Consider the following 23,164-nt stretch of genomic DNA (forward strand, 5'->3'; position numbering starts at 1 on the left):
TAATTGGTTTGGGGTAGTAACTGCCGTAATAAGCAAGCTACTCCCATTTGTTTACCTTGCATGTGCAATTCAGCCATTGTTGATTGTCTGAATAAAAATCCTCTTTACTTAATTCCCTCTGTTGCTGAAGCAGTGAGTTGCGCTGGATACTTATTCCAAGTCAAGTATCATGCTTAATTGATTCGGGGTAGTAGCCACCATAACAAGCAAGCTACATTCATGCTTATTTGTTTACCCAGACTATGTAATTCATTCCTTGTTGGTTGATGCTGATATAAATCATCTTTTCTTCATTCTCTCTGCCGTTGAAGCAGAGAGCTATGTTGGATGTGCATTGCAAGTGAACTATCAGGCTTAATTGATTCGGGAGTAGTAAGCGCCATAACAAGCCAGCTACTCCTATGCTTATCTGTTTACCCAGACTATGTAATTCATTCCTTGTTGGTTGATGCTGAATATAAATCATCTTTTCTTCATTTTCCCTGCCGTTGAAGGAGAGAGCTATGCTGGATGTGCATTGAAAGTGAAGTATCAGGCTTATTCTGCTATGAAAAAGCAGGTCTTCCTCTCCAGGGACGAGTGAAGGCGCACTCAGTAAGAACCATGGCAACCTCAGTAGCACACTATCATTCAGTACTGATTGCTGAGTTCTGAAAAGTTGCAACATGGAGCTCTCTTCACACATTTGCAGCTCATTACTGCCTGGACAAGGAAGGACGTCAAGACTCTGCCTTTGGCCAATCCTTCTTGAAGAATGTATTTCCAGTATAATCCCAACTCCTTCCACAACCAATCTGCTGTGACTTTCAGGCTGCCTTATTTTTCCTAACAGTACACTAGATGTTGTGCCTGTTGCACAAGTTGTTCACTGTTGGTCCAAACAAATGAGTCAGCCTGTAGCTTGCTAATCACCCACATGTGAGGACTACCATCCTGCTTGTCCTGGGAGAAAACAGAGTTGCTTACCTGTAACAGGTGTTCTCCCAGGACAGCAGGATATAGTCCTCACGAAACCCATCCGCCACCCCGCACCTTTTTGCTACAAACGAGACTGAAGGGAGACCCCTGTGGCTGCAGGGATTATGGCATGCTGGGCATGCTCAGTGTGCCAGTCAAAAGTTCTAGAAACTTTGACAGATGTTTTCTGTTCCAGAGCTCCATCTGATGACGTCACCCACATGTAAGGACTACATCTTGCTGTCCTGGGAGAACACCTGTTACAGGTAAGCAACTCTGCTTTGTCAAACTTTTGCTGAATATTGAAATTAAGCACTTGGGGAAAAAGTCCCACTGCACTTTTTAGCATTTTTTTTCTGAAAAAAAAGTCTCATTAACTTTGTCTACACATTATCTCCTGAACTATTCAATCTACAGTAACCAAATTTTCAGGATAAGTATATCTACGTAAAAGCTAGAAACCAAAATATTTTCCAATAAAACTTATGGATCTAATCCAAGACTGAAAAAAATGTTTTTTTTTTTCCCATTAAATATGTTTTGGGGGGAAAAAAACCTGTAATTTAGCTAAATCTATCAATACCACCTCGCAAAACCCAGAAAACCCACAAAGAATCAACCTTCATAACGGAGTTTCTCTACTTGTCAAACATTAGTGGACTACCTCTTCATAAATTATTTATTTATTTAAATTCTTTTAATATACAGATGCTCAAGACCAGGTCCTATCGTACCGGTTTACAATAAACTAGGGGGAACCAATTAACAGAGCAAACAAAAACAGAAAGTTACATTATAACAGGGAATGTGGAACTAGGCTGTTAGAGAAAGATAGTTTAAACAAATTCTAACTGGAGAGAAGGGCAAAAGCAGGAGAGGGTGCTTACAGTATAAGAATTATGTACAAATTTACATAGTGTATATGAATTAAGCAAGTTATAAAATAGTGCAAATATTCAGACAACAGTTCATAAAATTAGTTCACAAATTAGTTCATAAAATTGAAATTCTTATATATCGAGACCAAGAATATCTTATTCATGAAAATCCTTACATAATTTCACTTTAGTTCCAGACTCGGAAACAGGATACTGGGCTTGATGGACCTTTTGGTCTGACCCAGAAGCACAAGTCTTATGTTCCATGCCTTGGAACATAAGAACCCTAGGGTGGGTGACGTTGCAGTGCTTAGGGTAATTTGAGCATCTGCTCCTTCCCTCCCTCCTCCCAAGATATTGAAGATTGGGGAAGAAGGGGGAGCACTATATTTTCTGACCCAGGGAAGGTGTCTTGCTACATGGTCCACTGAAGCTTCTGCACCATCGGTACTCCTGAGGAACAGGGAGTGATGTTAGACGTATGAGGTGCAAGGCTACTGCAGCAGCACATTGATCCTCAAAGCTTTGATTGCTCCTCCACCCCCATCCCCCTAGGACAGTGCTGGCCAGAGGTAGTAGTGGGACTGGATTTAAATCAACTTGTACAATCATAGGGGCATTTATTTTTTTAAGATTTAAGAAAAGCTGCTCATATGAATTGCTCTGCAATTCTTTTTTATACTTGCTGTTCACATATTTGCTTGCAGTCTTTTATATAGAAATTTTCCCTTCCAGGAGTTGAAGGAAATTAAAGCTTTAGGCAAAAGATCCTGCAGTTTAGAACACTGCAATCAAATTGGCTTGCAGATGTTTTGTGCTTGCAATAATGCCCTTATAACCCACTCAAATGTGACAATTAGGAGAATGTAGATTTGGAGGAGGACCAAATGGACAAGGCCAATCTGTATGTGAATAACTTAGCAGTAATTTCAGGTTTTCTGTCTTTTATCTAAACATCTCTCAAGGTCTCATTTTGGGCCTGATTTACTATTTTTTTTTCTTCCATAAATGCAGAATGGGAGAAAAGCCTTTGTAAATCTGATCCTTTGTATTTGTAGAGTCCCAAACATTATCCACCAGCCTTGAACATAGGGAAAACCTAGGCACAGCCTGAGGTCTTCATTCGGAATTGTCATTTTCTTTCCTTTTTTTGTTTTCAATTTTGTTTTTATCGCATGGTCAAATACCAAATAATCAGCAATAAGAGAGAGAAAAAAACATTTCAACCAGATTCAAAGTATCCCATCAACTCCCTCAACTTCCCTAAACCACCCACAACCCAATCACAATACAGAATTACAAAGATTACAATTTCCTTTTTTTTTTTCTACCTCCCATATCTTTGGTTGGAATTTGCAGCACTGCCTTGTGGCTAAGTGAACTGGTTTTATGCCAAATTTTGACCAGCCATCATGTGGTGTTACAAGAGCTTTTACTAGCATTTGAAATATATTTTTCTCTTGCCCATAAAAATAAGTAAATGATTAGTCTTTTGTACATGTTTTTAAATTGATGCAATTCTCTGGTACAGTGATAGGAAGTCTTTTATACATGGGTTTTTTTTTTAATTGATGCAGTTTTTTCATTAATACATGTGTTTCAACAAAGTCTGCCATCCTCTGAAAAACATCTAATTTAATGAGAGCTAATTTTGGATAAAATGTACTTGTGTTACTGTATCTTGCCCTTGCATTTAGCTTCATTCTTCACATTTTCTTATCATAACCTTATTTTTTACTGTAATTCCTTATACTGTTGATTCTTTTTTTCTTTTAAATGCACATTTACATCTTCTTTTGCTTTCATTATTTCCTGTACTTTCCTCCTGTCTATCCCTCACTTGCCTCTTCCTGTGTCATTCTGATCTTTATTAAAGCTTCCCAACTTTTTGGTCGCCTAGTGACACTCCATTGTATAACCTGGAGCCCTGTGAACCGCTGCCTTTTGATGTCTCGAGATTTCGAGGACTGACCGCTTCCATGCTGTTGGATCTTACTTATCTCACCGGTATCCATGAAGACATGGGAAAGCAGAGCACCAAGCGACATGAGAAAAAACACAGACATGAATCAGAAGAGAAAGGTGACATTGAGCAGAAACTGGAAGGAGATGCTGCATCAGACCTAAAATTAGCGCAACATGTAGATGAAAACAAAGGTCATGGTACTACAGGTTCCAAGTCAGAAAATGAAATTGCATCGTTTTCTGTAGAGACAGCACAGTTTAGCCTGGAGTCTCAACATCATCCACTCGAAGGAAAGAAAAAAATCCATGAACATACTTTAAGAAACCATGATATAGTACAATCAGAAATTAGAGCAGTACAATTATCCTATCTGTACCTTGGTGCTATGAAATCACTTAGTGTTCTTCTTAGTTGCAGTAAATATGCAGAGTTATTACTGATACCAAAAGTGCTGGCGGAAAATGGTCACAATTCTGATTGTGCTAGTTCTCCGGTGGTGCATGAAGATGTTGAAATGCGAGCTGCTCTGCAGTTCCTGATGCGTCACATGGTGAAAAGGGCCATCATGCGCTCACCCATAAAAAGAGCTCTGGGACTGGCAGATCTGGAGCGAGCCCAAGCCATGATATATAAGCTAGTGGTTCATGGGCTATTGGAGGACCAGTTTGGCAGCAGAATTAAACAAGGTATGTTTTCAATTATTAAAGATGTAAATAAAAGCCTAAATTTATTTATTTTTTTGTTTTTGACCTGGCAGTTTGTACTTCAGCTCAGTTGGAACCAGGACTAGAATCTGGCACCATAAGCTTTCAGTCAGAATTAGCTGGAAAATTTACCCTTATTTTTTAAAGTTAGGTTCCTAAACACTTTAAAATTGACCCCTGTACACTAACTGCTTTTGTTGAACATTTAGCAACAAAAATATTTCAACTTTGATAGTCAGAAAATAAAAGCTAGTTGAACTTAATGGTTCAAAAGCAGGAAACATCAGAGTTCAAAACCAGATTTAAATCCCATGTAGAAGGCAGTATAGAAACTTACGGCCTTCAAAAATATGACAGTATCTGTGTGAGACAAAATACCATGGGTATATCCTCTTCCTGCTTCAGTGGTAGTGACTTGTTTGGCAAATACACACATAAGTTAACCAATTTTCAAAGCAAACTTACATGCACAAGTCTCTTTGAAAAATATCCCACCAAATCTAACTTTACAAGTTATATCTGCTAAATTGGCTGCACAAATTTTTTGTGAAAATGTACACACATACTGTTATGTAATGCCATAGGGCTGCCCATAACATCCACTTATAAGCCTTGTGGACTCTCAAAGCACCTTGTCCAGCACTGCTTAGCCTCCACCTAAACCTGTGCACATGCTCGTACAGTGGCAACCTCAAACTCATGGACTGGGTTCCCACTTTTTTGGGGGGAAGTACCCCACTTTCAGTATTTTATTTGCAGAAATCCCTTTGAAAATGACCCTCCCTATGTGCTTGGACATAGTCCAATTTCTAGTTCTTGGTCTCAAATTACTGAAACCTGCACATAATCCTTGATGCAGATTGTGAGAGAGTTAATGGACCGGTACTTGGCGGTCAAACAATATTTCTGTTTTGCTTTCATAGACTTAGATCAACAAGTAGAAGACGGTGATCACACCCAGCAGGCGCAGACACCAGTTACCACCAGCCCATCTGCCTCCAGCACTACATCTTTCATGAGCAGTTCCCTGGAGGATACTACTACTGCCACTACCCCTGTAACAGACACTGAAACTGTGCCAGCTTCAGAATCTCCTGGAGTTATGCCTCTTAGTCTTCTTAGGTATGGTATTTGCCTTGGAGTTATTTGTTTGAATGTCTGTTTTTAAAATGTTTAATTAGGCCATTTTAACTCATGATTTTCTCTTATTACTGTAATGCTGCTTTTTCAAGCATTTGTTATTTTGAATTATCTATTGTTTGTTCATTGAGTAACAAGGTCAGTGCTTGTAAATAGTACCATTTCTTAGGTTAAAATAGTGATGGCGAACTCCAGTCCTCGAGTGCCACAAACAGGCCAGGTTTTCAGGATATCTACAGTGATAACTCATGAGAAAGATTTGCATGCACTGCCTCCATTGTATGCAAATCTATCTCATGCATATTCATTGTGGATATCCTGAAAACCTGGCCTGTTTGTAGCACTCGAGGACTGGAGTTTGCAATCACTGGGATAGGATATTTGGAGCATAGAAATGTAAATCTGAAATCCCGGCATAATTTTCACTGCATGACCTTCACTAAGTTACTTTTTTTTGTTTAATCTTACATAAACAAGCAGGAAGATGATACTGGCTCCTACTCCACCTGCCAGGTGTTTCTCTGAATTTGGAAATGGGCAAGTATTCCCAAGGCCCATCTCCAAGTGATTTACCTTCCAGGAATCCAGAACACTGGTGGAAAACCTCAGCAGAGTGTTTCAGCCGCATGAGTGATCCCTGGATCAAGGGATCGCAGACGTCTTGTTCAGATGTCGATGAAAGCCTGAGGGGTGATCTGTTCACTTCCAGAAGACTATAGAAAGATCAAAGTTCTGCTCCATGCATCTGAGCAGCAATGGATTAGCTCTCAAAATTTTTGTACTAGACTGTAAGAGTACCCACTGATCTCTTCTTATCACCAAGACCTTCCAAAAGGTCTGTTCACAGGCTACAGCAAGTGTGGTAAACATATCTCATATAGCTGGTAATTCAATCTCCAATTTCATTGGGAATGCCAACTTATTTCACAGAAGGGCTGGCAGGCTTTATTATCCAAACCTGCCAGTACTGACCTTCATAACATGGATATTGATCACGCAGTAGTCTCCTCCTTACTCCTTTCCAAAGAGGTGGAGGATGTTTTAATTTCCGCCATTCCCAATCTGTTGGGATCAAAGGACATGAATAGTTGAAAAACTTGACAGTGAGGTTGAATCTTCATTACGTAATGTAATTGAGCTCTCACTGTCCAAGGAATGAAGAGCCTGTTTTCCTTTGTGCGCATGTGGTCCTCTGAAAGAATATAGGTAGCACAATTGCTGTTTTCTTTCCAAGATATATGGGATCAAAGGGCAACAGTTTGTATCCTTTGATTCCAATAGATTGGGAATGACAGTGGTCAAACTCTGTCCATTTGGCTAGCAGTCTATTTATAGTGCTTGATTACACATGGGTTGACTTAGACAGATTATAGACAGTTGAGAGCAATGGTGACTTCAGTAGCTTATCTCAGGACCACTTCCACTGAAGTTGTTCTTTGGTCATCTCTTCATACCTTCTTGCCCCACTACTGTCTGGAAAGCATGACCTAAGGTGACAGTAACTGTGGGCAAGCAGCTCTGTGCAGTCTGTTCTCCTAGTAGTCCACTCTCCACTTGGTGGGGTTGGGTTGTCTTTTATGTAAGTGCCAAGAAGAGTGCTTCCACTGTATAACCCTCAGTTTGGGACTCCTCAAGTAGCATGATTAATCATGCCTACTTGTCAATGAAGAGACAAGTTTGCTTACCTGTAAACAGGGTTCTCTGTAGACAGCAGGATGAATTAGCCATACCTAATACCTGCTTGCCTCCCTTGAGAGTCAACTACGTCGCTAAATGTTAATCTGTGGAAGAGACTGAGGGGGCTTATGAGGCAGTATGTGTGCAGGAAACGTACTGAGAGCTGAGCCTGTGTCACCTACGCACAATGGCTAATTCATCCTGCAGTCTACAGAGAACCTGATTAACAGATAAGTAAACCTGCCAACAGAGTCTGAAGAGTTTTATGATCTGTTTTATGGGTCTCGCAGTTCTGACTGAAAGGAAGCGATCTTCAGACCTTCCATCAGTTCTATCTCCTTTGTAGATCAGAAAAAGACCTTCTCCAGAAGATCTTTTCATCATTTTTGCAGGAAATGGCCAAGGCCATTCCATTTAAGCTAGAGATAGGTGAGCTCAGGATACTTTTTTTTAGCTTTCTTAAATAGCTTAATGCCTCTAAGGAATTTGTAGCAGTACCTGTCTCCCAGCTTCTTGTAAGCAAGAAAGTGGACAATAAGTGCTACTCCTCCACTTCACAAGTTACAATTCAAAACACAATGTTTCTCAGCAAGTTATATTATAATCTATGTATCTGTTACAGCACATTATAGAAGCATAGAAACATGATGAAAGAAAAAGACAATATGGCCCATCTAGTCTGCCCATCCTTCCAATTAATTTAGCATTATAATTCTTATAACTTCCTTAGAGATCCCCTGTATTTTATCCCATGCTTTCTTGAATTCAGATACTGTTTTTGTCTCCACCACCTTCACTGGAAGGTTGTTCCATGCGTCCACCACCCTCTCTGTAAAGAAATATTTCCTATGATTACTCCTGAATCTATCCCCTTTTCCTAGCATGTAGCAGATGGACTCAGGACCAATGGATATAGTGTACTCCTGATAGCAGTTGGAGACGGATCAGATTTCAATCTGACGTCGTCCTAGTACATATACCCCTGCAGGAAGTGCAGCTCTTCAGTATTTTCCGTCTCCATAGCAGTTAGGGACTCTATGCACGCTAGCACAGTGTTAGAGTAAATTTTAACAAAGAAATCCAAATTAAGAAGAAATCTTACCTCTACAGACGAGGCCCGCTCTCCTGCGGTGACACCCGTTGGGTCCCTCCCCCAGTCGAGATTCCCGAGGTGATTTCCGCGATCCCTCGGAGGTAAGCCTCGGCTGACCCTCGGCGGGGACCTAGCCCCCGACTTCGGATGAGGCTGAGAGGCAGCGCTTGCAACCTCGAGCGTGGCGGTGAAGGTATTCCCCCCCCCCCCCCCCCCCCCCCGCAGCCGGAGACCACCCGGAACGAAACCGGGAAACGCCGAGACAAGGTAAGGTAGACATCTATTTAAAAGTCTCCGGTCTCCGAAGCTCAAGTAGACGCACAGGTCACCAGCCGGGACCAGTGCCACTGGGTTGATCGGCCCTAGCAGGGCTAGACCCCGGTCAGATCCGAGGGTCCTCCCACATGGAGACCCTCCGAGGTGGTCGCCATATTGGCCGTGTGGTCGCTGTCACCATTTTGGCTCTGTTCGCCACCCTGTCCGCCGTCTCGATCCGTGCGCACAGAGGCGAGCCGTACGCACCAATACCTTGTGCGCACAACATCGCGCACACAAGTGAAGTGCATAGCCACGCGCTCACTGTGCCGGGCGCATAATTTTGACCTATGTGCACGACAGCGTGCACATCTCTCTACACGTGCGCACCAAACCTATGCGCGCAACTTCGCACACCGGAGCGCATAACTGTATTGTACACGCACAAGCCATGGCACCACCTGAAAATAAGCTCAAAGCTCAGGGCCTTTGCCCAGCATGCCACATTAGAGCTGCACAGCATGAGGAGGCCACGGCCCTGTGTCCTAGGGGACCCAACTCATGGCCCTCCCCAGCCAGTACCAGACCCCAGCCTCTCGAGTGATATGCTGGACCTAGCATCACACAGCGGGACCCCCCCCCCCCCCCTCATACAGGGCTCCCTAGGGACACGGCGCCCCCTAGTCTAGACCCAGCTTCTATCTCCTGGGTGGAATTCTTCAAAGGTCTGCATACCTTCATCCACATGCAACCGGGGCCTCCTATAATGCGGCCTCAGGACCCTCTATGCCCAGGGAAGTGATCCCATCGACCAGAAGGCCCACCTTCAGGGACACGGACATCTCAGATGAGGAGTCAGAACCCCTGGAGGAAGGGGAACTCCCGGGGACAGAACCCCACCGAACCATGAGACGCTTCTTCACCAAGGACGAGCTTCCAGACCTGGTCACACACAGCTTAAAAGAGCTTGCCATACCGGGCACAAGTGCCTCGGGGGAACCTAAAACAAACCCACTTTTGGAGGGACTTCGTCAGACCTCCTGCCATTTCCCACTATTACAAGCCATCCAGCAACTAATTGACCTGGAATGGGATGCCCCAGAAACCACATTCAAAGGGGGCCGGGCTCTGGAAGCCATGTACCCTCTGGACCCAGCCGCCAAAGATCTCCTGGCATATCCGAAAGTGGATGCCATGGTCTGCACGGTCTTGAAGTGCACTACTATCCCGGTGGAGGGAGGAGAGGCACTCAAGGATGCTCAAGACAGATGTCTGGAATCTATCCTTAAACAGTCCTTTGACGTCTCCGCTATGTCTTTACAGATCGCAGCCTGCTGTGCCATGGTGACATGAGCCTGCTTAGCACAGACCAGGAACAATACTCCTGGGGAAGCCCTGGAACCAGCTGTATCATTCCTTGCGGACGCTGCTTCGGATCTGGTACGCACAGCAGCTAGAGGAGTCTCATCCGCCGTGGCAGCCAGGAGACAAATCTGGCTCCGAAATTGGTCAGCCGACGCATCCTCCAAAACAAGACTCACAAGGATGCCTTTCAAGGGAACACTCCTGTTCGGAAGCGAACTAGAGAAACTAGCCAACAAGAGGGGGCGAGTCCCCACTGCCGCAGCTACCAGAGGACAGGAATAAGAGAAACCAGCAACCCTTCCCCCGGACCTCCAGGGGCAGAGGATCACAGCACTTCAACCCATATAGAAGCTCATATCAAGCGGCCCGCCCTGCAGGCCGGAGCCAGTCCTTTCGGAACAAGCACAATAAAAGGGGAGCCAGCTCGGGCCCAGGCCACAGCCGCACCCCACAATGAAAATCAGCCGGCCCATCCAAAGGAAGAAACCATAGGGGGCAGACTGGCCCTATTCTACCAAAAATGGGTAGAGATAACTTCGGACAAGTGGGTCCTATCCATCATTCGAGAGGGATATTACCTGGATTTCCACCACCTCCCTCCGGACAAGTTTGTGGAATCTCCCTGCCATGACCCTTCCCTGAGAGTGGCAGTGGAAGCTACACTGACCAGATTACTAGCCTTAGAGGCTATAATACCGTTGCCTCAACAACAAATAAATACTGGCCTTTATTCCATCTATTTTATCATTCCCAAGAAGGAAGGAACGTTCAGACCTATCCTGGACCTCAAGGCGGTCAACCGTCACCTGAAGATTCCTCGCTTCCGCATGGAAACCCTACGCTCGGTAATAAGGGCGTTACAACCGGGAGAGTTTCTTACCTCCCTGGATGTGTCGGAAGCCTACCTACACATTCCGATCCATCAAGAGCATCAGCGTTTCCTACGCTTCTCGATCCTGGACCGTCACTACCAGTTCCGGGCACTACCTTTCGGGTTAGCCACTGCACCCCAGACATTCACCAAGATCATAGTGGTGGTGGCAGCAACATTGAGGAAGGAAGGAATCTGCGTGCACCCTTATCTAGACGATTGGCTGATCAGAGCGAAATCCCCAGAGGAAAGCCACCAGGCAACCAACAGAGTCAAAATTCTACTGGAGAGTCTCGAGTGGGTGATTAACACAAACAAGAGCTGCCTGCAGCCTTTCTAATCTCTAGAATACTTGGGAGTCCGGATCGACACCAAACAAGACAAGGTCATCCTGACACTGACAAGGAGATCAAAACTTATGACCCAGTTATGAACCCTGTTGAGCGAACTCCACCCCACAGCATGGGATTACCTACAAGTTCTCTGCCTCATGGCATCCACACTGGAAGTAGTCCCATGGGCACGAGCTCACATGAGACCCCTACAACGCTCACTACTATCACGATGGAATCCACTGTCCCAGAACTACACCGTAAGGCTTCAGCTGCCGGACAGAGGTCGGGCCCAACTACGATGGTGGCTACAAGAAGCCCATCTGAACCAGGGAACGAGACTATTCTCCCCAACCTGGACCCTACTCACCACGGATGCCAGCCTACAAGGATGAGGAGCACACTGCCAGGAGCTAACCACCCAAGGGCAATGGAACGAAGAAGAGTCAGGATGGAACATCAATCGCCTAGAAGCCCGGGTAGTCAGACTAGCCTGCCTAAGGTTTGGTCACAGACTCAGAGGAAAAGCGGTCAGAGTAATGTCGGACAACGCCACAACAGTGGCCTACATCAACCGTCAGGGAGGAACCAGAAGCCAACAGGTATTTCTGGAAATAGACCTCCTAATGTCATGGGCGGAAGTGAATCTTCAAGAGATCTCGGCCGTCCACATTGCCGGGAAATACAATGTTGCGGCGGACTACCTCAGCAGAGAAAGTCTAGATCCAGGAGAATGGAAACTGTCAACCACAGCGTTCCAATTGATAGTGAACCGTTGGGGAACACCAACCATGGACCTCCTGGCAAAACCGGTCCAGTGCCTAAATACCCAGTTTCTTCAGCCGCAGGTGGGAACCCCAGTCCCAGGGAATCGAAGCCCTGGTACAGACCTGGCCACAGGAGACTCTGTTATACGCCTTCCCGCCGTGGCCCCTATTGGGGGCGATCATCCACAAGATAGACTGGTCCCCTGTGGTGTTCTATCTAGTGGCCCCGGACTGGCCAAGAAGACCATGGTACGCAGACATGCGAAGACTGCTGGCAGGGAACCCCCTGCCACTACCTTCACACAGAGACCTGCTCCAACAGGGACCGATCCTCCATGAGGATCCAGCTCGATTCTCTCTTACGGTTTGGCCATTGAGAGGACGCGCCTAAGGAGGAGAGGATGCTCGGGGGCAGTAATTGACACCCTACTCCGAGCACGCAAGTTCTCCACATTCCTAACATACATAAGGATTTGGAGAGTATTTGAAGCCTGGTGCGAGGACCACGACATCATACCATGCTCAGTCCAAATTCCTGCGATTTTGGAATTCCTACAGAGCGGCCTACAGAAGGGATTGTCCCTCAACTCCATCAAGGTACAGGTGGCCGCATTGTCATGCTACGGAACCAAGAGCGAGAGCGGCAGCATAGCCTCTCACCCGGATGTCTCCCGCTTCCTGAAAGGAGTCAAGCACATCCGACCATCCCTAAAGTGGCCGGTGCCTCTTTAGAACCTCAACCTGGTCCTAGATTTCCTAGCAGGAACCTCCTTCAGACCTCTCCGCGGCTTGTCTCTCTGACTATTAACATTGAAGACAGCCTTCCTGCTGGCAGTCTGTTCAGCTCGTTGTATATCCGAGCTACAAGCACTGTCCTGCCGGGAGCCATTCCTCAGACTCGCCCCGGGAACCATCCAGTTACGCACAGTACCGCCGTTCCTCCCCAAAGAGGTGTCTCACTTCCATCTCAACCAAACCATCTCGCTACCATCACCAGATGAGCATAAGAATTCGGAAGAGGCTCGAAGTCTACGCCATCTCAACGTCGGCGGGCTCCTTGTCCGATATCTGGAAAGGTCGGAATCCGTACGAAAGACAGACCATCTGTTTGTCCTTCACAGCGGGAAGAAGCAAGGGGAAGCGGCCTCGCGAGCAATCATAGCCCACTGGATCAAAGAAGTCATCAAGGCAGCCTACGTAGAAGCAGGCAAACCACCACCTCTACAGGTCAAGGCCCATTCTACTAGAGCACAGGCAGTGTCCTGGGCGGAAACCAAGATGCTGTCACCCGTCGAGATCTGCAGGGTGGCGACATGGTCCTTCATCCATACCTTCTCCAGGTTTTACCGCCTGGATGTTCAGGCTCGGGAGGACAAAGCATTTGCAAGGGCAGTACTAAGTGGGTCATGGTCAGTCTCCCACCCGGTTTGGGAGTAGCTTTTATACATCCCATTGGTCCTGAGTCCATCTGCTACACGCTAGGAAATGAAGAAATTACTTACCTGATAATTTTGTTTTCCTTAGTGTAGACAGATTGTCTCAGCATCCCACCCCACGGCTGGATTTCCCCTGGAACGAGTGATTCACGAGTAAGCCATGCTTTCCTTCATTTAGGACACCCACCCTACCGGGTGTCGACGTTTCTCAGTTGAGGGCACTGTCGGTCTCCAGCTATAGCCAATTCAACCAGTTCAAATTAATCAAGTTAACCAAGTTATAAAGTTAATCAAGTTATTCAAATTATTCAGTCACACATATATCCACAATGCTTTTCGAGGAGAATACTGAAGAGCTGCACTTCCTGCAGGGGTATATGTACTAGGGCTGACGTCAGATTGAAATCTGATCAATCTCCAGCTGCTATCAGGAGTACACTATACCCATTGGTCCTGAGTCCATCTGTCTACACTAAGGAAAACAAAATTATCAGGTAAGTAATTTCTCCATTAACCATCATCTCAATCCCCCTTGTTTCTAGAGCCTCCTTTCCATTAAAAAAGATTCATCTCCTGTGTGTGGAAATCTTTGAGATATTTGAATGTCACTATCATATCTCCCCTATCTTGCCTTTTCCCTAGGGTTTACTTGTATAGATCTTTGACTGTCATCATATGCTTTAGAACAAAGACCATTGACAATTTTAGTAGCCGCCTTCTGGACCGATTCCATCCTGTTTATATCCTTTTGAAAGTGCAGCTTCAGAATTGTACACATTATTCCAAGTGAGGTCTCACCAGGGACCTATACAAGAGAATATGACTGCTGATGTGATAGGATTACCTCTATAAGGAAGATGCTGATTTTTGGCTGTTATGGCTTACATTGGAGCGTCCCAAACCTGTTCTGGAGACCCCACATCCAGTTGGGTTTTCAGAATATCCACAGTGAACACACACAAGATACGTTTGTATATACTGGTTCTCCAATGTTTGCAAATTTCTCTGTGGATATCCTGGAAATGCAACTGACTGTGGAGTCACCAGAATTTTGGGAACCTCTGGCTTATTTAGTTAATCCTAAAGTTTTCAATGTGAGGGTAAAACGTTTCCTATTATAATGAGGAGCCAAGATAGTGGTTAAAACAGTGGACTGAGAACCTGGGAAGCAGGGTTCAAATCCTGCTGCTGCTCCTTGTGACCTTGGGCAAGTCTCGTCATCCTCCATTGCTTTAGGCACAAACTTAGGTCCTCATTTATTAAACATTTTCCCATAAGCACGGAATGGGAGTAAATCAGGCTCTTAGATAGTGAGCCCTCTGGGTCAGGGAAATACCTATGGTACCTGAATGTAATCCACTTTGAAGGGTCTGAATGGTGAAATATCAGATAAATAAATTGTATGCCTGAGATCCTGTCATAAACTGATAAAGGAATAAATGTTGTAAGAAAATGTTTCCATCGTTAAATGGAGTTTGAATATTACAAGTGGAGGGTGCAGGATGGCTTTTGGGATGGTATTTTTCAAACAATCTGTATATCTTAATGCTGCAAATATGTGCATAAGTTACACCAATTTTTAAAGTGAATTTATGTATATCTGACCAAAATTAACCCACACAAGTTACATCTGCTATTTGTCATGCACAATATATCCCTAAAAATTTGCACATAAATCCAAACAACTCCCCAACTCTGCCCCTATGAATACCCCTGCATAGTCCAGGTAAACTTACACACCAACACGACACGTGTAAATTTACCCACATATCGGGTGACAGTTTTGTTAAAGGCCACTTCTGAGCGTAAAACAATGTTTTATGCACAGAAATTACTTTTGAAAATGTTCCCCTGTAATGCATATAACTATTGAACTAAACTTTTCAGAGCAAAACCTTTTATTACTTCTTCAAAGGCAAATGTTCTCCAGCTACCCAACTACTATGGTACTTCCCACACGACGTGCACAGACTCCTCCGGTATCCTCGTTACCAACATCTCCCACTGATGAAATAGGAAGAAGACAAAGTTTGACCTCTCCTGACTCCCAGCCTACACGGCCTGCCAATCGGACAGGTATGAGGGAGTTTCTGTATGGCATATGTGGACTTGTTTCCTACTTCAGCAAAGTAAAATACTGTTATTTACAGGGTATTAGTGACTGTTTCCTGCTTCCTAAAGGGTCCTGGTGGTTAGTATTATGTTACAGTCCCATTTTATCTTCTTTGATCTTGGATCTAGCAATGAAAGTAAGTGGCATATTTGTAATATTGCAGGCATACTTGAAAAGAAATTTTAGCTCACAATACTCTGTGGGAATCTGTCATGCCACAAGCTTTAAGTTTCTTGCATCTATTTTTGAGATGGGGGAAAACCAATCCTAATACAGAATCATGATCACCTTTATTTGCATTCTGATTTTAATAGGAAAATAATTTAGATGGCACAAAAATACATACAAAGTAAGTAATAAGAAGCAAATCATGTGAAGCGGGTTCTTTTTACTCCTCCTTATTCTAGTCATTTTTAATAGAATAGAGAACAATAAAGCAGAATTGCCACAACTAAATGAAGATGTGCTAAGTAAAAATGGTAACCGAATTCTCTTCTCTTTGTCAGCTCTATCGGATCCAAGCAGTAGACTGTCAACTTCCCCACCACCACCTGCCATTGCTGTGCCTTTATTAGAAATGGGCTTTTCTCTGAGACAGATTGCAAAAGCGATGGAAGCCACAGGTATCCTGCTACTTGCCCATTCTTGTTAGGAAAGCTTCATGTATATATACAAAGGGTTTTTTGGTGACTAAAATGAAACCTCTCTTAAAATATGATGTTGCTTTATAGGTGCAAGAGGTGAAGCGGACACTCAGAATATCACTGTGCTGGCCATGTGGATGATAGAGCATCCTGGAAATGAGGACGATGAGGAACCCCGTTCAGGTGCCAATACAGAGTCTTGTCAGGGGGCAACTGTTCCAGGAGGCAGTGGAAAATCTAATGATCAGAGTTACTTGCAGTCACCTGGCGAAATCCCTTCTGCGGATTCGGGTGAACTAGAGGAATGCTTCTGCGAAAGGTACTTTGGTAGTTCTGTTTTGTATGATTCAGAAAAACATTTTATATTTAGAGAAATATAAAATCCTTATCAATGCTTCCTTATTAAAGAAAAATTCCATATTTTTTAATGTGTTTATTAATGACAGTCAAAAACTTTGCAATTTAAAATTCTTTGAAAATGAGATCAAATTTTGTTTACCTGAATATGATTGAATACTATCCTTATACACTAATTAAATTTTTATCTCAAAGTTTTATTAATCATCATAATAGCTGAAAAAAAGAATATAAAGCAATCCAGCATTCAAGATTACAAGAAGGAGGTAGCATACATCTTCAGTATATAGTAAGACATAAATCATCCAACTTCAGTAAGAAAAGAAAGACTACAAAGTATAATAATTCCCCCTTCCCCACCAAACAAAAAAGAACCATCAAAAACAAAATCCCAGCCCTGGAGTCAAGCATAAACAAAACAAGAGTCTAAAGACCAAGCATCAAGTGATACAAAACAAAAACCGAGACTAGAAAAAAATGTGAAACTCAAAAATAGTCTATAAATCCCTGCAAGTTAGAAATGGGGTTCAGACGTAAAAAAATTGGCCCGACTTATCCCTCACTTCCCAAGTCATTTTTTCCATACTCACAATGTCCCATACTTTTTGCACCCTTCCCAATTTTGTACAGCTCCTCCGACATCTAGCTAACATACAGGCCGATACAGTACAGGGCGCTCCGGCGGAGCGCACTGTACTGTTAACCCACGATTGGACGCTCTAGCTTTACTCCTTATTCAGTAAGGGGTAATAGCGCGTCAAAAACGCGCATCCAACCCCCCCCCCCCCCCCCCCAACTTAATAGCGCCCGCAACATGCAAATGCATGTTGATGGCCCTATTAGGTATTCCTGCGCAATTCAGAAAGCAAAATGTGCAACCAAGCCGCACATTTTACTTTCAGAAATTAGCGCCTACCCAAAGGTAGGCATTAATTTCTCCAGGCACCGGGAAAGTTCACAGAACAGCAGTAAAAACTGCTTTTCTGTGCACCCTCTGACTTAATATCATGGCGATATTAAGTCGGAGGTCCCGAAAATTTAAAAAAAAAAATTTTAAATCGGCTCGCGGGTTGAAAACCGGATGCTCAATTTTGCCGGCGTCCGGTTTCCGAACCCGTGGCTGTCAGCGAGTTTGAGAACAGACCCAGCAAAATTGAGCATTGGCTGTCAAACCCGCTGACAGCTGCCGCTCCTGTCTAAAAAGAGGCGCTGGGGGCGCGCTAGTGTCCCTAGCGCCTCTTTTTACTGCGGGCCCTAATTTTAATATTTTTATTTACTGTATCGCGCGCACAGGACACTGGCCTGTGCGCGCACCACTCTCCCGCGACTTTTACTGTATCGGCCCGATACTTATTGCCGCTAACAACAAACTTTGAATTAAAGAACAAACTTTCTTAGACGAGATGCCCTAGAAGTCTTCCCCTCATAGAAACATAGATACATTAACAATTCTAGAAATGCTGTGTTGTACAGCCTTCCAAACATCTTGGATGAAAGGACACTCCTAGCATAGATAAAGGAAAGAATCAGCCAAATCACAATTTCTATAACATATAGGAGAAACAATAGGATCCTATTTACTTAATATTATAAGGAGTAGTTAGTATAGGACCTCAATAGGATCTGTACTTGAATACTAATCAGACCCACCAAAAGGGAGCATTTAAAGGTACATTTCTAAATCTTGGACCAAAAGGTTTCTAGGTCCTACGACCCAAACCTTTTTCCCATTGTTTAATATAATTATGTACAAAGCCCAATGCCTCAACTTCACTTGACCCTATACAAGCAGAATATTGCAACCAGAAAACTGCTTTCCGAGTAAGATCCTTCAGACAAGCTTCTCTAATGGGCTCAAAAGGACTTGTTCATAAGGCCTTCAACACCAAATTGAGATTTCATAGTAGGAACTATTTCTTAACAGGAGGACACAAACGATTGACTCCCCTAAAAAAGCTTAATACATTCAGATGTTAAACCAAGGACTGCTTTCATACCTTCCCTCTATAACAAGAAAATGGGGCTACCTGAACTCTTAAGATAATTCAAGGCTAAACCTTTCTGTAAAAGAGAGAATCACCGATACTTATCCCTGAAACAGGGAAACACCTCATCTCCAGACCACCTGCCTGATTTGCAGCCCTTAAGGACCAGAGTTGCCCATCCCTGGTCTAGGGTCTGTATAGCAGTCCAGCTTGTTTTGTTTGTCTAGTAGATTTGTCTGACCGAAAGAAGGCTCTTTGCAACCTGCCTGGGCAGTTTGAAAATTACCCTTCCAGTGTTTTATCCACAGAAATGGCCTTTTACTAAATTGCCTGCCTGCTAAGTTGGTAAGCTATTGTGTGTATGTCCTGTCCACATGTAAGTTTACCTAGATGATGGTCCTGGGAGCAGTGTTGCAGAGAAACTTGCACCATGCACATATTTTTAGATTTTTAAAAGTATGGCATTTGGGAGACAAGTTCTTCAAGCTGCTGGTAATCACGTCCTGTGAGGTTCCGTCTCTTCTGACTGGCATTGTAATAGAATAGAAATTGGCTTGCTTTCAATTTCCTTTCTATTAGCTTCTACAACAGTCAGGACCATCCAGCACAAACCATTTTGTAGCTGCTTATTGTTCTTGGAGTGACAGAACTGGTTACAATTCTCCCTATCAGAATAAGCTCTGTTGAATTATTAGAATGCACTTTTTTATTTTTTTAAAGTTATGTTTGTAGTCTCAGAATTGCTGAAGAAATGCTTGGACTGGGGAAGGACTGCCAGCAGCAGGACGAGAAGCCTCTAGTTAAGAAGTGCTGCTGGTCTGTTGTGCTCCAGGATAGGCAGCGCCTCATTGGTCCTGATTGTAGTAGGAGTTAATAGAAAGGAAATTGATAAGAAAATTCCTATTCCGTTTCTTTCTGTTGAGTTGCATACATTTGTCTACATCTTATTTCAAAAACCTGTAACTTGTTAACAGTTTGCACACTTATGAAAAGACTAATATCTATGGATGTTGACTTTGAAAAATGTATTCTTTAAGTCTCCCTGAAATATTAATCTCCTTAATATTTGATTAGACATATCACCTGTCTCAGGATGCATTATACTGAATAAACTGGTTGGGGTTTTTTTGTTGTTTCCTTTCTGGATGTTGCATAGGTTTTGGTCAGCTTTTGAGCCTCCAGCCCACCACTCCCAGCACTGGTACTCAGAAATGCATTTGTTCTGTGTTACTTTGATATACAGGTGACGGGATCCCTACATCTTGAGGAGAAGCAGACGGATTTGTAGATGTAGAGAGACTAGAATGTTAAACAGTTATCTAAAGACCGCCATGGTATTTGGCCAATATAAACAGTATCAAGAGAAAGCTGCATAATTCTAAATATTGAAATATGAAATTTACTGCTAGTAGATGTCTCATTAAACAAAAAATGTTAAATGTTTATTTATTTATTTATTTAGAAACTTTTATATACCGGCATTAGTGGGTACATCATACCGGTTCACATAATAACTGAAAGTTTGGAGGAAGCCGTGTAAAACATGGTGGCTATGTACATTACTCAAAATTCTATGCCAAAAGGCATTCACTTCTCAGGACTGTGTTTTGAGAAGTTACAAACGTAATTGCATTCTGCTTGCTCAAACTGCTAGTATGATCAAGCAGACGTTCATTATGCCATTGACAGAGCCCAATTCCCCATTAGAGCTTATGCAGAGCAGGCTTTTTCAGTTTTATGGCAGCATCGAAGGTCTTGTGTTAAAGTGACTATGGTTCAGTAAATTTTCATGTAAGAACCCTTTAATTTGGTATCTAATTTGTCTATGAAAGATTTGTTTCCATTGAGTGAGAGAAAATGTCATTTTGATTAACGGTTTATTATATAGAAGATGCTGTATACCTATGTACAGTCTTTCCTTGTCCAATTTGAATTCATTCAAATTGGAAATTTAAATGATTGATAATGCTGACCTGTTAGCAGGCAGTATGAGCTAAATTAGTTCCTTGGCCTCTTATGTATCCCTAGAGTCTACTGTTCCAGTTCCTTTCTTCTTATAATAGTAATATTTCCCTGTTTTAATCAATCCTGTAGTCCTGATGGCCAGGACAATACAGAAAATGTTGCTTCCTCAAGTGGACATCCATCAAGGGGTCGATCTGCAGTGACAAGGAGGCAGAAGTTTGATCTTGCTGCCAGGACTTTGCTAGCACGAGCAGGTAAATTAGCTGACTTGAATAAAGGATGAATACATTTCTAAAATACGGCACTATATAAGTTACCCTATATAGTACATTTGTCTAAGTGGCTTAGCTGACCAGATTGTCTTGTTTTGAGATATTTAAAATATTGATAAGTGCATTTACTTTAAGAAAATTTCCCCCCACCTGTACACCTACCCTTCTTGGATGGCTAAAATAATGACTCAGATTCTCTCGCTGGTCGAGGACTGGAGGAGAAAACTCCTCAGCAGCACTTCTACCAATCAGGGTGATCCAGTACCGAGCGGTAGGAAGAGCTGCGTTAGTGCCTACGGCACCCGCGGTTACCGCCCGCACAGTGCAGCTCACCTACCGCTCGATCCTGAAGCCTAATTATATGTAAATGTAAGCCGCGTCCGAAAAGCCTTAGTCCCGCGCAACCCAGGATACTGGATAGAGCGCCTATACAGGATCCTGGGTGCGCGGGCCTAAGGCTTCACGCCACGCTGGTATCTGTCATTTCAAATGTCATTTGAAATGACAGATACCAGGAAGTCTGGTCCGATCGGGTGCAAAAGTAAGTTGCTTCGCCGCTGTCAGTGTCCCCCCCCCCCCCTCCTCTCGGAGCAGGGAGCGAAAAGCAGCCTTGCTCCGGGAGGGGGGGACGACACTGACGGCGGCGAAGCAACGCAGAAGCAACGGCGAAACGACTTTTCAGTGTCCCCCCCCCCTCTCGGAGCAGGGAGCGAAAAGCAGCCTTGCTCTGGGAGGGGGGGGGGACACTGACGGCAGCGAAGCAACGCAGAAGCAACGGCGAAACGACTTTTCAGTGTCCCCCCCCCCCTCTCGGAGCAGGGCGCGAAAAGCAGCCTTGCTCCGGGAGGGGGGGGGGACACTGACAGCGGCGAAGCTTTCCCCCAGCCCGGACACCGGCAAAACTTGCTGTTTTGCAGCCATGAGCCACGAGCAGGAACGCGAAGATCTGGCTCCGATAGCTCCTCCCGACAAGATGGCCGCCTGCACGGGGAAAGAGTACAATTGGCCGCTGAAGACGTGACATCACGACATCACGTCTTGAGCGGCCAATTGTACTCTTTCCCCGTGCAGGTGGCCATCTTGTCGGGAGGAGCTATCGGAGCCAGAGCTTCGCGTTCCTGCTCGTGGCTCATGGCTGCAAAACAGCAAGTTTTGCCGGTGTCCGGGCTGGGGGAAAGCTTCGCCGCTGTCAGTGTCCCCCCCCCCTCCCGGAGCAAGGCTGCTTTTCGCGCCCTGCTCCGAGAGGGGGGGGGGACACTGAAAAGTCGTTTCGCCGTTTCTCCGCCGCTGTCTTCTGGCTTCGCCGGTGTCCGGGCTGGGGGAAAGCTTCGCCGCTGTCAGTGTCCCCCCTCCTCCCGGAGCAAGGCGGCTTTTCGCGCCCTGCTCCGAGAGGAGGGGGGGACACTGAAAAGTCGCTTTGCCGTTGCAGTCTCCGTGGCAGCCCCAGTCCAGACATCGGAGGGGGGCTGCAACGTTTTTTTCGCTTTTTTTTTTTTTGGCTTCTGGAGGAGGGGAGAGGACTGGGGCTGCCACGGAGACCGGCACCCATGATCGCGGCCGGGGCAGGTGAGCGGGGGCTGGGGGAAAGCTTGCCACCTACCCTTACCCATGCCTCTACCGCCTGGGTCAGGGTAGGCGGTAAATTTGCAGGTTAAACGCGCGACAAAACGGCAGGGAAAGGTAGCGTTAGTCGGGGCGCGGGTTACGGGATGCTAGGGGAATAGCTAATTGGCTCGTTTGCATGCAATATCGCGCTAATTCGCTCGTTTGCATGCAATATGCATGCCGCGGGCGGAAGGGGTTACCCGGGGAATTTAGGACGCGGTAGGAGTAGGTTAAAGGGGATTCGGGATTGCAGGAAGGGCTAACGCGGCCGAAACGTGAGTTAGAAGCGGCTTAGGAGCAGGGTAAACACGGCCGCACTTTACAGGATAGGCCTGAATAAGAGTTACTTCAGTAGCAGCGGTTTTCTTCTCCTGGAGCCTAAGTGCATCACTTTCATGATATGCCCATGGTCAATCAGATCCAATGCACAAGAGACCTGAGCCCAAGTTTCCTGTACTGCAGCTTATATGCTTACAACCAAGTCATAGGGCTAGCCACAAAACCTTTTTTTAACCATGAGCACTGACCCTTAGGCAGGACCATTATCAAATTCACCATTTGTGCTTATTATTTTGGATCAGGAACCAGTTTATTTTATTTTGCAATTTATGATTTATATTTATGTACTTATTTCTTTTGTTTTATATTATATATTTTATGTTCCTTGCATAGGGTGCTACTGCAGTTAGTTTTATAAATTAAATATTTGAATGGCTCTAGACCTAATTGGCTTTGCCTCCAAGCTCTTCCATCTTAAACATAAGGAAAAATGTTTGTGTTTT

General features: G+C 44.5%; 1 protein-coding gene across 7 annotated transcripts in view; it reads left to right on the top strand.

Moving 5' to 3' along the window:
* Positions 1 to 23,164, top strand: part of HERC1 (HECT and RLD domain containing E3 ubiquitin protein ligase family member 1) — a 410,083-nt gene that overhangs the window by 207,143 nt on the left and 179,776 nt on the right. For 6 of the 7 annotated variants that reach the window (XM_029575639.1, XM_029575640.1, XM_029575646.1 and 3 more), the window contains exons 38-43: positions 3,712 to 4,487; positions 5,429 to 5,627; positions 15,357 to 15,517; positions 16,061 to 16,177; positions 16,286 to 16,517; positions 20,635 to 20,759. In XM_029575639.1, coding sequence (XP_029431499.1) covers positions 3,712 to 4,487; positions 5,429 to 5,627; positions 15,357 to 15,517; positions 16,061 to 16,177; positions 16,286 to 16,517; positions 20,635 to 20,759 — 1,610 coding nt within the window. The remainder of the gene's footprint in view (positions 1 to 3,711; positions 4,488 to 5,428; positions 5,628 to 15,356; positions 15,518 to 16,060; positions 16,178 to 16,285; positions 16,518 to 20,634; positions 20,760 to 23,164) is intronic. The other variant, XM_029575643.1, reaches the window with a different exon arrangement.

This window comes from Rhinatrema bivittatum, chromosome 13, assembly GCF_901001135.1.
Source record: "Rhinatrema bivittatum chromosome 13, aRhiBiv1.1, whole genome shotgun sequence".
NCBI classification, from domain to species: domain Eukaryota; kingdom Metazoa; phylum Chordata; class Amphibia; order Gymnophiona; family Rhinatrematidae; genus Rhinatrema; species Rhinatrema bivittatum.